This window comes from Tupaia chinensis, unplaced genomic scaffold (genome assembly GCF_000334495.1).
Source record: "Tupaia chinensis unplaced genomic scaffold, TupChi_1.0 Scaffold148234_1, whole genome shotgun sequence".
Lineage (NCBI taxonomy): Eukaryota > Metazoa > Chordata > Mammalia > Scandentia > Tupaiidae > Tupaia > Tupaia belangeri.
The window spans coordinates 1,158,045-1,175,509 of record NW_006208084.1 but is presented as its reverse complement, the minus strand read 5'-3'; the positions used below and the strand labels follow the sequence as shown (position 1 = coordinate 1,175,509).

At 46.0% G+C, this 17,465-nt stretch overlaps 1 protein-coding gene across 1 annotated transcript in view; it reads left to right on the top strand.

Annotated features, from left to right (window-relative positions):
- Window positions 1–17,465, top strand: part of ISX (intestine specific homeobox) — a 53,541-nt gene that overhangs the window by 20,083 nt on the left and 15,993 nt on the right. Inside the window, exon 3 of the mRNA XM_006170367.1 lies at window positions 12,603–12,830. Within this exon, the coding sequence (XP_006170429.1) occupies window positions 12,603–12,830 (228 nt within the window). The remainder of the gene's footprint in view (window positions 1–12,602; window positions 12,831–17,465) is intronic.

Sequence of the window (17,465 nt, the reverse complement as noted above, 5' to 3'; positions counted from 1 at the left end):
CTGTGACCGGCTGAGAACATGCTAAGAGGCATTGAGGTCTTAGTCTAATTTTTGTTTCTTTTCACCTGCGCCACCTCCTACGAGTCAACCCACCCCCACCGAGGCTGGATCCTGGCATCGCACGCACTTCTCACTTATTCTGGGGGACATTAGGTGCTTTGTTGTAAGCAGCCCCATGGAAAAGCCTACACATGGAGGAACTGAGAACTCTACCAAACAGCCATGTGAGCAAGCCTTCTTGGAAGCAGATCCTCCAGCCCCATCTGGCCTTGAGACAAGTGTAACTCAGTCCACTTCCTGATCATGCCTCATGAGAGATCCCATGTCAGAGCCACTCACAAATCTGCTCCTGGATTCCTGATGCTCAGAAACCCAGTGAAGTAATAGATGTAGTCTGGGGTAGTTGTTTACAGAGCACTAGGTAACTAATTGACTGGCATTATATTTCTATTGAACAGCACTGATCTCAAACAAAAATAAAGAAAACAAGTCTCCAGAGGGTCTTAACCCTGATTAGAATCGCCTGCCTGACTTTTAAAAACTAAATTACTGTGGCGAGCAGATGGCATAGCAGTTACATTGCTGGACTTCCACATAGCCAACTGTGGTTCAGGTCCCAGGCCTGGTGGCTTGAAAATCACACTGGAAATGTCTGATGTGTATGCATGCCCAAGATCCCAGGAGAAGAATGGAGAAGGAATTGCTGCATGGCCATCCCCCTGATGGGTGATTTCTCATTTGCCCTCACACTGTCTCTATCTCTTGTCTCTCTCTCTGGTGAGTGTATGCACCCTAAGGCAAAAACCTATTCTAAAAAAAAATAATAAATTACAGATGCCCAGGCCTTGCCCTAAACCAATCAAGCCAGGGACTTTAAGGGTGGAGCCCTGGCACAGGTTTTTTAATTGTTTTTGTTTTTCTTTTTGCTTTTGTGTGTGTGTGTGTGTGTGTGTGTGTGTGTACGCGCGTGCGTGTATACACACTTGCCAGAGACAGAGAGGGAGAAAGCACCCCTCGATGGAGTCTGGTCACCCTGCAACCCCTTCTCCTCCATTTCTCTATACTGGCAGATTCTAGGTACATAAGAACACATGATCATTATTATTATTATTATTCCAATTATTTTTTTAACCAGTCAATCACTATTTCTCATTTTGCTTGTAAAAAGACTTTACCCAACACGAAATATTTCTCAGACCAATCCAGTTAAGAATACTATACACATCATCATCAACAGGTAATAAAACACATCTGTGCCCTACTAATGTCATGTCTCTATTTGTTCTCTTGCTATCTTTCTCTATATTCTTCTCTTCTCCCCCCCAATCCACACTCTTATCTTCGTTTTGTATTTTCACTGCTTTTATGTCCTCCAATTTTGTATTTCTACTATGTCTGTTGTAATATTGCCTGTTTCATTATGTATTTGATTTATCTGGCTTCTTTCTTTCTTCTTCTTGATCAGTCTAGCCAATGGTGTGTCGATCTTGTTAATCTTTTCAAAGAACCAGCTTTTGCTTTTATTTTTCTGTATGGTTCATTTATTTTCTGTTTCATTTATTTCTGCTCAAACCTTTATTATTTCTTTTCGCCTGACATTTTTGGGGTTTGTTTGTTGTTGTTTTTCCAATTCCCTGAGGCATGATGTTAGGTTATCTATTTGCCATCTTTCCATCCTTTTCTTATGCGCACTAATTGCTATGAATTACCCTCTTTGACTGCTTTTGCCATGTCCCATAGATTATGGACACATGTGTACTCATTATCATTTGTTTCCATAAATTTTTTTTTATTTTAGACTTAATTTCTTCAGTAATGAAGAAGTCATTCAGAAGTAGGTTGTTCAGTTTCCATGTGCTTGTGTATTTTTGAGGGTGTTTCTTGAAATTAATCTTGAGTTTAATTCCATCATGTCAGAGAAGATGCTGGATATAGTTTCTATGCCTCTGAATCTATAAAAGCGTGATTTGTGTCCTAACATATGATCAATCTTTGAAAAGGTTCCATGCTGGGGTGAGAAAAATGTATATGTTGTGGACGTAGGGTGGAAAGTTCCATAGATATCTGTCAAGCCCATTCGATTCATAGTATCATTTAGGTCCTGTATCTCTCTATTTCTCTTCTGCCTAGAATATCTGTCTAAAGGAGATAATGGGTCGTTGAGATCTCCAACAATTATAGTATTTCTCCCTATCTCTCCTTTTAGCTCCAGCAGTCTTTCCTTCACATATTTAGGTGCACCTAAGTTGGGTGCATAGATATTTATAACCGATATGTCTTCTTATTGGAGTACCCCATTTACTATCATATAATGCCCTTTTTTGTCTCTTCTTACAGTCTTTGTCTTGAAATCTATTTTGTCTGAAATCAATATCACTGCTCCAGCCCTTTTTTGATTTCCATTTGCATGGAATATATTTTCCAGCCCTTTACTTTTAGTCTATGCATGTCTTTATCCATAAGGTGAGTATCTTGTAGGCAACAAATAGACGGTTTCTGGGTTTTTTTTGTTGTTTGTTTTCTTTTTTTTTTTTTTGTCCATTCAGCCAGTCTCAGTCTCCTAATTGGACAATTTAATCCACTGACATTCAATGTAATTATCATTATTTCCGTACCTGTTCCTATCATTAAGTGAGCCATTTTCTTGGTTGCTTTTTGTTCTCGTATAACTGTCTGTCTGAATTTTTAGTTTTCCTGGTAAAGTACTCCCTTCAGAACCTCTTGAAGAGCTGGTCTGGAGTTGGTAAATCCCTTCAAATTTTGTTTATCAGAGAATGTTTTTATCTTTTTTTCCCATATGAAAAATAATCTTGCGGGTATAGTATTTTTGGTTGAAATTGTTTTTCATTCAACATTTTGACTATATTTCCCTATTCTTTCCTTGCCTGCATTGTTTCCGCTGAGAGATCCGATGTTAGCCTGATGGGATGACCTTTGTAAGTAACTTGACGTTTCCCTCTTGCCAACTTTAGTATTTTGTCTTTGTCTATTGGTTTTGCCAGTCTGGCTATGATGTGCCTTGAAGAGGATATTCTTGGGTTGATTCTACTCAGCGTCCTATGTATTTCTTGGATATGGATATTTGAATGCCTTTCTAGGTTTGGAAAGTTTTCTTCCAGGATTTAATGGAATAAATTATCTATGTCCTTATTTTCTTCCTCTTCTGGGATACCAATTATCTGGATGTTGGGTGCTTGATGGTATCCAGTATTCATCATGTATTATCCTTGTTTTTCTTGGTTGTTTTCTCAACCTTCTTGATACTTTTTTCAGATGTTTTGTCTTCTATGTGAGAGATTCAATCTTCTGCCTGATCTAACCTACTTTTAATACTTTCAAGGGAGGTTTGATTTCCTGTTTCACATTCTTCAACCCTAGAAGTTCCATCTGATTCTTGTTTAAGGTATCTATTTCTTCTTTCAAATCATGGAAGGACTTCCTCATCTCCTAGAGCTCCTTGTCTCTTTTCTCTTCCATCTCAGTTTGGTCACTACAAATATTCTGAATTCCTTACCAGACATGTCCACGACGTCCATAGTATTGACTGTGGGTGATGTAGGCTTGATGATTTTCCTTGGGAGAGAGGCCTTTTGTTGGTTGTTCACACTTCTTGAGCCTCTGTGATTGTTCCTAGTCATCAGGTGATCTATATATTGCTTCCTAACTTATTTAAGGTATCTCTGAATGTTAAAAGGTGTACAGAATTAGAAATTTGATTATTTATCTTATGGTTGGCCTACCTGTTGCTCACAAGTACCATGTACTGTTGTCACTGGTCCTGGGTGACCCAAAGTCCTCCCTGTTTCTAAGGAGTGGTGAGCCTCCAACTGACCTAATAAGCAACACCTCAAGAGCAAAGAAAAAAAACATCGCCCAAGCGTGTGCCACGTGCTATTTAAAACACTCAAATTCAGAGAGTCCAAAGGTAAGTGAGGAAGGGACAGAGGATGAGCGACGGGTCCCGGCAGTAAGGGCCTGCAGCTGCAAGCAGCCTGGTGTCTGGAACTGCTCGCTGGCTTTAACTGGTTTGCGGTGGGGGTGGGGGTGGGGGGTGAGTTTGTCTTAAAGTCCCAAGGAACCAACCTGATGTCCAGAGATGAGTAGGGGTGGGGATGCGCCTCTGTTTTTATTTTTTAAGTTACCCAGATGATGGGTTAATATGCTGCCAGGGCTGAGACTACATTCTAAGAAAATGCTTCTCTGGACCAGCAGGTGGTATAGTAGTTAGGGCACTGGATTACCACATGGCTGACTGTGGTTCAAATCCCAGACTTGGTGGCTTGAAAATAATGCTGGGTGTGTGTGTGCCATGCCCAAAATCCCAAGAGGAAAATGGAAAAGAAAGGATTGTGACATGGCCATTCCCCTGGGGGCATTGATTTCTCACTTTCTGTCTCTCTCAGGTAAGCACACACGCACTATGACAAAAACATTTTTCAAAAATGTTTCTCTGATGTCACAGTGCTTAATTCTACATATGATCTAGAGCATTGCCACTCAAAGTGTGCATCTGTCTCATCTGGGAGCTTGTTAGAAATTCCAAGGCCTGGGGCCAGAAGGTGGTGTGGTGGTTAAGGGTGCTGGATTCCCACGTGGCCTACCATGGTTCAAGTCCTGAACCTGGCGGCTTGATTTCTCACTTTCTCTTTCTTGCTCTCACTCTGTTCCTCTCTGGTCAAATTTAAACACATACATACATACATACATAAAGCTAAATAAAATAATTTTAAAAAAAGAAATGCCAAGGCCCAGGTCCCCACCCAGGTGTGCAGAATCAGCACCTTAATAAGATGGGAACTTGAATGAACACTGAAGTTTAAGAAGTGCTGATTTAGGGTATCAGTTTGGAACTGGATCTCAAAAACTTCACACTCTGGCTTTATACGAAGGGCAACCATATCCTAAAGTCTGTTCTACCAGAAAGATTTATTAGACTTGAAGTTGTGTGAGCTCCCTCCCACAAGGAATTCTGACATACAGTGATCAGTGTGGGTCAAAGTTCTCCAGGTGCTTTGAGAGCTACCGCCCTGAGTGATGAGTGCCATCAGAAGTGATGACATCTATAATGATTGGTTTTATGAGTCACCCTGACTGGACAAAGGATTGTTCAGATATCCAGACACCATCAGTTGCCCTCAGTGGGTCCTTTCCCAAGTCTCTCATCTCGCCATACTGAGTGAGAAGCAAGAGATTAAGCATGAACCCAATAAGTCAACTGCCCCAACAAGATCTTACCTAAAGAAACAGTCATTTTCTCAACTGAGGCCAACCCATTGCACACTCCCTCACAGACAACTCAAAAATACAATGTGGACTTTTCCAGAGTCAGAGCAGATATCTGAAAGGTGCTTTCCCGAGGGATTTCTGAGGATAATTCTCCAGGTACTGATAACCTGAGTCATATACCTGAGAACTAATCCCAGCAAGAAGCAAGGTCACTATATAGCAGGCTCTAAATTTTATAGCAAGTGTGTTGCCTCCCACTCCACACACATCAGCTCATTACCCTGGTCACAGTTTAAGAATTGTTTTATGGGACCGGCAGAAGGTGTAGTGGTTGCCATCACTGGACTCTCATGTGGTCGACCACGCTTCGGTTCCTGGACCCGTCAGATTCACTCCTGGTGCATGTGCATGCATGCCTGAGATCCCAAGAGGAGAATGGAGGAGAAAGGATTGCAGCGTGGCCATCCCTCCAGGGAGGTGATTTCTCACTTTCTGTCTCTCTGTCTCTCTCAGTCTCTCCAGCAAGCACGTGCATCCTATAGCAAAAATCTCTCTCTAAAAATTTTTTTAAGAAAAGAACTTTTTTACTTCTTTGTTCATTTGTTTTGTTTTTGCTTTCTGACATTCTTTATCAAACCAGGAACTACAATGACAAAATCCATATTTACACAAATCAAAATGAGCTGTGAAGACCAGTTTCAATTTGCCAGCAAATCCACTGATAACTGGTGAGGGGGTAAACCTAAGGTGTCTCTTGGCATTTCAAGGTATTCTTAGAAAAAATTCCCAGGAAATCAAAAGTTCCACTCCCCTTTTCTCAACATCCCTGTCCTTTGAGATGCAAACATGATTTAATAAGCTGTAAGCTTGAGAATACCAAGAGTTAAGATCAGAGAGATATTATCACCTTGCTCCTGGGTGAAAATCACCCTCCTACATACAGAAATAACGAATAAAAGCTAACCGTAATACACTGTACACACTGTCTCTTCAAGCCACTTACCAAAATTTTCAATTATTTGATCTACTTGTCTGTTTATCATGGAACTCCTCTCTGATCTATAACTGTTATTGGGGATGACAGAGAAGAAGAATAGAAGCTGCCTGGTCTTTGACATCGTTCTTATGCCTGAATTAACCAGTCTTGCATCCTCCTACATACCCACATTATGTGAATTAATAAATCCCCACGGTGGATAGTTGATCACTTGCCAGTGAAGTCAACCCAATGCACACTCCCTGCCAGACACCAACACACAGAGCCTGTAATGATCTCCATCTTACCTGCATTCCCCATTCCCCTCTTAACCTGCAGTTCGACTGATGATAGAGCTATTACTTGCTGAAACACTAAGGGCTCTGTGTTACCTTCAGGATAAAATTCAAATCTGAGGGCCAGCCAGTGGCACTGTGGTTAAGGCAGCTGGATCCAAGATGGCCCACTGTGCAGTTCAAATCCTTGAAAAACACTCTGCGGCCAGCTGCATGCATGCCCAAAATCCCGAGAGGAGAATAGAGGAGAATAGAGGAGAAAAGAGGAGAAAGGATCATGGCTTGGCCATTGGCCATCTCCCCTAAGGTGTTTTTCTCTCTCTCTCTCTCTCTCTCTCTCTTTCTGGCAAGTGCATGCACCCTTTAACAAAACTAAAAACAAACAAAATCTAATCTGAAAACACTATTTATTCCATGGCTACCATTAACTCTACTAAAGTAGATTAACACCAAGCCTAAGGAATCCCTTAGCAGACCAAGCCAGTTAGGCCTCGCAGGTGACATTAACCTCGTTCAATTTGCAAACAGAAGTGAAGCTAAACTTGAGCTACCTCTTATAAATGCCTATGTGAAAGAAAAACAGAGCTTAGCTCAACAAAAAAGAAACAGCTAACAAACAAAACTAGAGCCTTTCTAATGGGATAGACGAGATGAGGCAACTTTACAATAGTAACAATCAAACACTGTATTCTTTCCACATTTCCTCTATAAAACCTGTCCCTAAGCCTCTTCAACTGAGCCCTCAAAATCACTTGTGATTTGGAGCTGCCAGATTCACATATCACTGGGTTGTTTGTTTGTTTGTTTTTGAGAGAGATTTTTGCTGTAAGGCACACGTGCTTGCTGGAGAAACAGAAATAGAAAGATAGAAAGTGAGATGGCCATGCCTCAATCCTTTCTCTTCCAGTCTTCTCTTGGGATTTGGGGCACACACATACACACACACACACACACACACACACACACACACCCAGCCTGAGTTTAAGCCACTTAGGTCTCGTACTTGAACCATGGTCGACTACATGGGAGTCCAGCGACATAACCATTATGCCATCTGCTGGTCCCCACAAATCACTGCTTTGCCCAAATAAACAATTCAAAGTTTTATTATGCCCGAGTTTATCCTTCAGCATCACTTATGGAAATTACATCGGGCATGCGTTTATTATCTGTTTATCATCCGTCTGTTTGCAATGTACCCTCCAAGAAAACATGGACCTTGTCTATTTTGATCACAAATGTCTCCCCAGCACTGAGCTCACTGTCTGGCGCATCTTAGTGGGTGCTTCAAAATATTTGTAGGATGCCTATACGAACAGATGGCTGCAACCTACCTTTCCAGCATGTTCTGCCTTAACACCTCTTCAGAAAATATAATTTCTCTGCCATCAATAAAACTAGCAGCAGTGCATCACACATGCCTCAGTATGTCCCTGCTCCAAGTCTTTGTCCTTACTGTTGTCACCACCTGATCTGCTCATTTTTCAAGGCCCACCACAAATTCTGCCATTGAGGGTGATTAGGGTGCACCAAAAAGCAATGCTTGGGAACTCAGCTTGCATGCCCAGCCCTACCACTCCCTAGCTGTGGGGCCTCAGACAAACGACTTAAAATCTCCAAAGCACAACTGCTTCATTATAAAGTGGGTCTGAGATACCTATCTTACCAGGGCATATGTATTTGCTTACATGTTTGATTTTTGTTTGTTTGTTTTTATTATAGTTTGCAATAGGGCATATACACTCCAAGAGAGCTGGGGAGAGGGTGGTGAGAAAATACTTCCTTGGGCCAGCAGATGGTGTAACAGTTATGTCACTGGATTCCACGTGGCCAACCTGGGTTCGAGTTCCAGACCTGGTAGTTTGAAAATCATGCCGGGCATGTGTGTATGCATGCCCACCCAAGATCCTTAAAGGAGAATAGATGAAAAGGGATTGTGGCATGGCCATCCCCATTGGTGGGTGATTTCTCACTTTCCCTCTCACTGTCTCTGTCTCACTCTTTGCTCTTTCCAGCCAAGTGCACATGCCCTAAGGCAAGAAGAAACAAGAAAAGAATAAAAAAAGATTCCCCAGAGGGGATTGGCCACACTGCAATCCCTTCATCTCCATTCTCCTCTCGGAATTTTGAGCACACATGTACATGTGTGTATTTCAAGCTGCCAGATCCAAAACTTGAACCACAGTCATCCATATAGAATCCAACTGCCTTAACTAATGTGCCACTTGGCTGGCCCCTGCATGTTTTAGACTAGATTAAATGAAGCAACTCAGGAAGGACTCATATATTTCAAACCCTCCTCTTCACAGTTGTCCTTGAGTTAAGCAGCCACACAATCTCTTACTCCTTTGAATGCCCATAAGATCTCATCACTGATCACTGACCACATTCCACCGTGTGTCACTGGCATGTCTGCAGCCATCTTCCGACCCATGCCCCTACTCCAGAACATGAGTCCCTTGACACAGGGACTGTGCCCTTTTTGGGGGGGTCAGGGGGGTGGGGAGAGGGTTGTGGGTTTGTTTTTTTTTTTTTTTTTTTTGCTATAGGGTATGTGCGCTTACCAGAAAGACAGAGAGAGACAGAGAGACAGAAAGCAAGAAATCACCCCCCAGGGGGATGGCCATGTTGCAATCCCTTCTCCTCCATTCTCCTCTTGGGATCTTGGGCACCCACATACCCAGAGTGAGTTTAAGCCACTGGGTCCGGGACTTGAACCACGGTCGACTACATGGGAGTCTAGCGACATAGCCTTTATGCCAACTGCTGGTCCCAGAGACTGTCTTATTCATCTGCATTTCCCTGGTTTCTATCATGTAACATGTGCTTGAGAAACATTTGTGGAAGGAACACACATGGGAATGAGAAAAGACCTGAAGTCAGGGGTATCAAGGCTGCAAGTAACCATAAGAGAGATGGTTTGGAAGGAGAATGAGTGTCCAGGTCCACATCACAGGAAAGCATTTTCTTAGTCTGTCCAGGGGCCAGGCTCACCCAGAGAAGCAAAATAAAAGGAAATCAATGAGATATTAAAACCAGCAGGTGTAACTCTGGTAGCTTCTCTCTTCACCTCTCAGTTCTTTGTAAAATGAGAGGGTTGGACCAGTTGGTCTCTGGGAATTATGGCAAAGTGTGTGTGGGGGTGGTGGGGGGGAGATGGCGGGTGACAGGTTTTAGAGCCAGATTCACCTGGGTTTGACCTGGTTTTTTTCTATTGGTTGCCTGTGTAACTTTACACCTGTACTCCACCTCTCTGGGCGTGTCTCCTCAGCTGTAAAATGGCAGTAATGACAGCTAGTGATAGCTATTGAGTAGATTAAATGGGACAATGAGAGCCCAAGGCCCTGCACATAGGAAAGGCTCCAACACCCCTCTCTCTACCTCAGCCTTTGCTGCCTCTGCTGCCTCTGTTGCTTCTACCCCTGAAGACCCCATCCTTACTCTTGACCAACACAAGTATCCATCAGAGCCTTTTTTGCCCCAAGTGGAGGAAAACTTGCCCTCCCATGACATAGCTCTGTCAATCTGAAAAGGTAAACTGAGGCAAAGTATATAAAGCAAAAGAAGTTTACTTAGGTCAGGTCTGAGGGCTGCGGTCCAACATGCTGGTTGCCCAAACATGTGTACTGAGATCTTACCATCTTCAAGCAGATTTTAAAGGAAACACACACACACACACACACACACACACACACACAAGCAAAATGGAGAAGGAAAGAGGAAATTTTACCAGTTGTTTTGGGACAATTATCCTCGGCTACTGGAATCAGTCACAAGGGTGGCATCAGTCCTGGGTTAGACAGGCAGTCTCGGGACAATGTCCTTGCAGAAGTAGTCCTCGGGTCATGTTGCAAGGTTATGGTTCTGGAAATCCTCGTGACAGTGCTTTTATCAGGCATGTAAGCTTGAGAAAGCACCTCTCTGTGGCCTTCCCCAGTTCGGTTTAATTAGGGTTTAACACAAGTTAACACAAATGACTCCATTTTGATTCTGACAACTTTCCTTTAGTCAACTGATGGCAAATCTTACTTCTCTGATTGTGAGGGTCACCCAACAGACTCGTTTTCCTCCCAGCCCAGAGGAAATCCCCATTTTCCAGTCCCTTGAATCCAGGCAGGGGCATATGACTCATTCTGGGCACAGACGACAAGCAGGAGTTTGTTGAACCACTTCCACTTCTGCCTTGTTAAAATTCCCAACTTTACTCTCCCCATTCCTGGAACAGTGGGAGCTCACAGGTGGAGGATGACAGCATCACTGTGTGGAAGGAGCTGGCTCCCTGAATGAGGGGACCACATCAGACTATGATACGGGTGAGTGATTCCACTCCCGAGATTTTAGGGGTTACTGCTCACAGCAGCACAGCCTTGTCTCCCCTAACTAAACTGGAGAGTCTGACAAAGAGGGGCACATCTGCTACACTTGCTGCTCTGTACCTCTGTCCCATCTGGGGGTGAGTCCTCTTCTCTCCTGACTCACCCCTCAGGGAGCAGGGGTCAGGCTTCCTCACCTCCATGTCCCACTCCCACCCTTTGTGCTAATATCTAGTTTCAAATATCAAAATTCACGTTCACAGTCTCTGCCAGGGCATCCATTGTTCTCATGCAAATTGGCTCCTTTGGCGAGCCTGGTGCCCTGGAGCTCCCCAGGGCAGTGCTTAGGTCAGACCCTGCCCTCACATCCACTGCTCCTCCTTGGACTGGGCATCAGTCTCCCCACATATACCATAAGGGCTTCAGAAGGCCTTTTCTGCTCTGATATTGCTGGCAAGCTGATGAAAGCACCTCTGGAAGAGGCTGCTCCCCAGCCAGGCCTCCAGCCCGAATGTGACCCATAAACTCACGGCCGAGTAAACAACCTTTATTGGGCCTGGGTACACTTCCTGGCCATTCTGTCTCCACTTCTATTCCCCAGCTCAGGCCTGGCCAGTTCTCCAGCATGGTCCCTCCCAGCCCCTCTAATTTTATTCTTCAGATCTCTGCTGCCTCCAGCCCCTTGCTACCCTGACACCTGCATCCCCAGCCTGAGGGGGGTGGAGAGTTTCTTCCCTTATCAGCTTATTTTACTGCCCCCTCCTCCTTGGTTACACAGTAATTTGGAGCAGCGTTCCTGGCAGGAACAGATCAACAACTGTCACCTCCCAGCCAACAGTTTATTGGACAGAGAGAAAGGGTCCCTTCGGTGCTGTCTTGGAGACAGGTAAGGAGTGTGCACGCAGGAAAGGAGCAGAAAAGACCCCCAAAAGGAGGAAGAGACTTCCCAGGCCAGGCGTGCAAGGAGAGAGGGCTCAACAACGAGAGGTCAAAGAGAGAACAGGAGGAAGCCAGAGCTAGCCCAGAGGCACCCAAGGTGGTTAGACCCCACCACCCAGCCCAGCGTGGCCTGGCAGCGAGGAGGAAGCAGGTCTGCCAGTACAAAACGGCCCCTTTTCCTTGGCCTCTACGTGTGGGACGACAGACGCGCAGACACTCTGGAAGGCCCATTCCGGAGTTTGGAAGTGCAGAACTGAAGAAAGTCCAGGAGGGTTCTGGGAAGGTCCTCCAAGCTGCAGCATAGCCCAGGACTGAACTGGTGACCTGGGGCCCACAACGGCACTCCAGCCTTCCAGGGGCTGGCCAGAGCCGGCAGGAAAGGGCAAAGGTAGACACGCTTCCTCCTGGTCCTCCCTGAGGGCAGATCTCTCGCTTCAACCCTTGCCCATACTTCTCTCTCCTCTTTGCTCCCCTGAGCTTAAGGACCCAGGCCTGGTGACTGAAAGCAACTTTCTGGAGAAGACCCTCTCTGGAAGACAGGGCTCCAATCTGGCAATGGCAACTCCTTCCATGTCAAGCTAGTGGGAGCTGTGAGCCTAGGGGCCCAGCACCCAGCACCTCCCAGCTCTGCTGTCAGGACCTGCCTCCTCAGCCCCAGGGCATTTGAAGTGGCCCATGGAAGTCCTTGTGGAGACAGAATCTTGTTTGGATATCCAACAGGGGCTCCCTGTTCTCCACCACTGCCTGCCCTGTTGATTTCAGAAGGTTTGGAGGAAGAAGCTCGCCACCCTGTCCTGGCAGCACCTTGAGCTCACACACAGCCCCTTTGCCCCTCCATACCACCACCCAAAGAGGGTGCCAAGGCAGGTCCTGCTCTCTGCAGGGCTATGGAGAGGAAGACCCCAGGGTGCTCTGAGGCCCCAGAGAAGCTGACCCTGTCCTTCTCCATCGAAGCAATCCTAAGGAGGCCCACTGAGAGGAGTGATAGAGTCAGGCTGCAGGGAGCCGATGGAGAGGGCACTGTTCAAGCAACAGCGATCAGCTCCAGGCTGGAGAGGCCCTCACAGGACCAGCCCCAGGGTAAGTGTCTGATCATCTTCTTTATTCCTTGAGTTGTAAGGTCTGGTTGGGCTTAGACAGGAAGGAAGCTGTAAGCATCAGAGGGATACCAGGCTCTGGGCTACTGTCTTATCCATCTTGCAATCTAACCCAGAACTGTGGTTTTTCAAGTGTAGACACCAAGCCTCAGCTAGTTGCAGAATACAGGGACCTAGAGTTTGATGCTACACCCAGGTCAGAACTAAGAATGCTGGTTACCATTTATTTGGCATTGACAATGTGGTCGCTCATCAGAAGATAGGCACAATTATCACAACCACACAGGTGAGAAAAGTCACAACCAGGAGGAGGTGACTGATGTCCCCAAGTTTCACAGTTAGTAGGCAGAGGACATGAGATCAGGACCTGACTCTGGCTACCTTCAAACTCCTGTTTGGTCTTGTGCCTTCTCCTCATAAACAGTTCAGCCCACATACCTTTGATCTGCTGAAGCTTTGCCGGGGATCTGCCAACCCTGATCACCCACCCCAGCCCTGTGACCATCCCAAGGCATGTCCCTAAACAGCTGTGACCAGAGAGATTTCAGCACACTCCTTGAGAGCCAGCGTGAGCAGAGGACAAGAGGCAGCATTAGGGCATTGAGGTGGATGCATCCACCCTGCTGAGAGTCAAGAACCCAGGAGTGAGCTGCAGTCCTGCCCTGCCTGCTGTATGACCTTAGGAAAGTCCCTGTCCACTCTGTCCTTAGCATCATCCTGGGTCAAACAACTAAATTGAGGGGGAAAAAATGTTGGAGCTGAAGCTGTGCCGGGGTCCTTTTAATTTATTTATTTATTTATTTTTGGAGAGGTTTTTGCTATAGGGCGCGTGTGCTCGCCAGACAGACAGAGAGAGAGACAGGGAGACAGAAAGCAAGAAATCACCCCCCAGGGTGTGCTCGCCAGACAGACAGAGAGAGAAACAGGGAGACAGAAATCAAGAAATCACCCCCCAGGGGGGATGGCCACACTGCAATCCCTTCTCCTCCATTCTCCTCTTGGGATCTTGGGCAGGCATGCGCATGCGCCCAGTGTGAGTTTTAAGCCACCGGGTCTGGGATGCAAACCGCAGTCGACTGCGTGGAGGTCCAGTGACATAGCCATTAGGCTAACTGCTGGTCCCGCCGGGGTCCTTTTGAGTCTGATAGTCACACAGTATCTCACATGAGGTTCCCAGATCCCCCTCTCCCCATTCACTCCTTTAATCCAAGAAAATACTGGAAAGAAAGCTCAGAGTGGCCCTTGACTTTTTTACCTACCAGACACAGAACCCACCCCTCTGAAGTCTCCCACTGAGGAGGGTGTTCTGAACTGCAGACAATGGGAAGACCCTGGAGAGCTACTGTCTCTAGGCAGCTGGCTCATTTCCATGTGTCAGAACCCATCAATGGAAAGAATCTCTAGTTTAATTTTTAGAAGTTCATTAATATCTTCCAGTCAATTGAGCATTCAAAGGAGGAATTCCCCTGGGGCTCCAACCTAAGTCTCCCCTACTGCAGCTTGTTACAATGAGAGAGAGAGAGGGTGAAAGAGAGAGAAGGGAATCTGAACAGCTTCCCTTCCCCTAGTCCCCACTCTCCTCCTAGCGATGGCTGGTGCCAGGAAGAAGGGCACTCTTCCTAGGTCCCCACTGAAGATCTAGCATGTCCTGTGTCCAGCTGTGCTGGGCCCAGGCAGACCCAGTAAGTGCTGGGTTGGAACACCAGACAGTGCCCTGTGGCTTTCACAGCATGTTCATGGTCATGGTCATTTCCCCATTACACTGGTGCAGTGTGAATCCCACCTTGCAGAGGACCAACCAGAAGAGGGGATAAATCACCCACAAAAGCTATGTGAGTAGTTAGCATTAGAAATGCAACCTGGTGGCCTAAGACCATCGCTCCAGGTAATTCCCATTGTAGTTTAACTCACATATCTCCTACTCTGCTGAGGCTCAACATTTCTGAGAGCATGATGAAGGTCCCACTGGTAGTTTTCAAGATGACTGTGGGATATGCAGAACAAGATTATGTAGGTCAATAGCTCTGTAATTACTTCTACACTCATCTGTTAATGATGAAAACTACTGGTTATCCATTTATGGTTATGATAAGACCTTTTCTTTTAAAATAAATATATGGTCAACCCTCCATAATCAGGGGTCCTGGGGACTCATCCAACCATGGGGATTCGACCAACCCCAGATGGAAAATATTATACTGTTCCTGATGTGAACTATGTAGTCAGGCCTATGAAGTGATGGTTGTGTTTGTATTGAACATGTACAGATATTTCTTACTCTCTAAACAAAACGATGTAACAGTTACATAGAGTCACATTGTATTCAGTATTATAAGTAATGTAGAGATGATTTGAAGTGTATGGGGGATGTGCAGAGAGGTTCTATGCAAATGCTACTCATTTTGTATAAGAGCCTTGAGTGTCCACAAATTTCGGTGTTCCCAGTGTGTTCTGGAACCAACTCCCCATGGATACGAGAAGACTGCTTCATTTGAGTAAAATAAAAAGTTGATTTGGGAAAATACTAAGCAAATATATAATAAAACAGATGGAATGCCACTACAAAGGTAAATTGCAGACATTGCAAATGAACTGGAGTCTATAAAACGTGCCAGCTGAGAAATGCAGAAAACCTGCCCCTCTAAACCCAGATCTGGTGCCTATTTATAGAAAAACTATAGGCAAGCAGCTTCTCTCTCTCTGAGCCTCAGTTTCCCCATCTGTAACATGAAAGAGTGGAGCTAGAATACACGTAAGGTCCTTGCCAGCTCTGACATACCATGATCAACTCAACGACACACTAGTTGCTAAAAACATCTTAGAGGAGTCCCTCGTTTTTCATGGGAGAATCTTCCTCTTTGCAGAACGGGAGGTTGTGATGCCAGGTAGGGCAGGAGCAGGTGTCAGAGGCAGACCCTGTCACCAGCCCCTACCTCTTCCTACCCTCCTGGAGCCCCTAGGCCCAGCCCAGCTGCTACTAGCTGATGCCCCTCTGCCTCCTTGTTAGCCCTCGCTTGGCGCAGGAGCCCTCAGAGAAGGGTGACAGGATCAGAAACAGCAATGTCCTCCCCGTGCCAGTAACAGGCATGGACGAATAAATCCCTCTGTCTCCCCCTGACATTTAAAGGGCTTTGTGAATGACATTACCTCATCGTCCACTATCCAAACCGCCTAGGGATCTTGTTAAAATGCAGCATGTTAGACCAACTCCAGGGTCCAGTGGTTAAGACAGTCAGATCCCATTTGGCCAATGGCATGTTTCAGGTCCTGGACCTGGCAGCTGAGAAACACCAAGCATGTGTGTGTGCCTGCCCAAAATCCCAAAAGGAGAGCAAAGTGAAGGAGAAGAGATTTGTGGCATGACTATTCCCCACAGAGTGGGTTTTCTTTCTCTCTCTCTCTGGCGAGCGCCCATACCCTCTAGCACAAAAATAAAATGCAACATCTCCGTCTGGGCATTTGGACTATGGCCACAGGTCTAGTGCAGGGCCCAGGAATCTGCATTCTAACAAGTTCTTCCCAAATGAGTCTGCTGTTAGTGGTCCAACGAGCACTCTTTGAAGAGGCCGAGGCTTAGACAGGTCTAGCACCTTATTCCAAGCCACAGAGCCAGTACATGCAAGAACTGAGGCCAGGCCAGTGTCCGGCTCCAAGACTACTGCAGTGTTCTGCCTCCTCATTTCTCAAGAACCTTGGTCTTGCCACATTTATCCACGATGACCCTCATGATCAGTGAGTTGGACCCTCCCACTTCTCAAGTCATTGGGGAAATCCAAGAGGGCCTTCCTACCAGAAGGGATGCTAAGTTCAGCTGACCACTCCCTCCTTCTGAGAGAGGAAGCGCCCTGAAAACCAGAGACTCCAAAAACAAGAGAGAGCCAATCAAGAGGAAGCCTCTCTGAAGAGGAAGCTCAGACCCTGAGGAGAGAGAGATTATTTAAGCAGCTTTCCCACTGAAGAGCCTCTGAGAAAAAATGATGAGCCTGGAGGAGAGGGTACAGGAAGATGGTAAGACAGTGTGGGTCATCTGGCCTATAGGGAACCCAAGGTTGTGCTCGCTCACTCATAAGCTATTCACTCACTCAGTGAGTTGCCAAGCGCTGACTCTGGGCCAGGCTGAGGCTGGGAGGTGATGGTGAGTAAACCAGACATGGTGTTTATCCACCTGGAGTGGCCTAGTGACAGCGGCCGTGGACCTCAGGACAGTGTCAACTTCTATTCATCTTATCCAGTGGAGCTGACTGGGGACACAATGCTACCCTTGGCATTTGAGAACCACTCTATAGCAAGGGTCAGGAACATTTTTCTGCAGAGGGCCAGGTGGTAATTTTTATCTCGGATGGCCAGCTGGTCTGTCACAATTACTCACCTCTGACCTCAGAGCTGAGGAGCACCTTCAGATAATGGGGAAAGGAAAGGGCAGGGTTGTGTTCCAATAAAACTTTATTTAAGAACATAGGCAATGGGCTGGCTTTGGCCCTCGTACTGCAGTTCATCAGGCTCTGACCCCACGTCACTGTTGTGGCACTCAAAGCCTTCACATACTGGCCCTGCCAGTGCCCATGCTCATCTCGCATCATACCCATGGGACTCTCAGTGTCCACCCTCAAGGCATGTA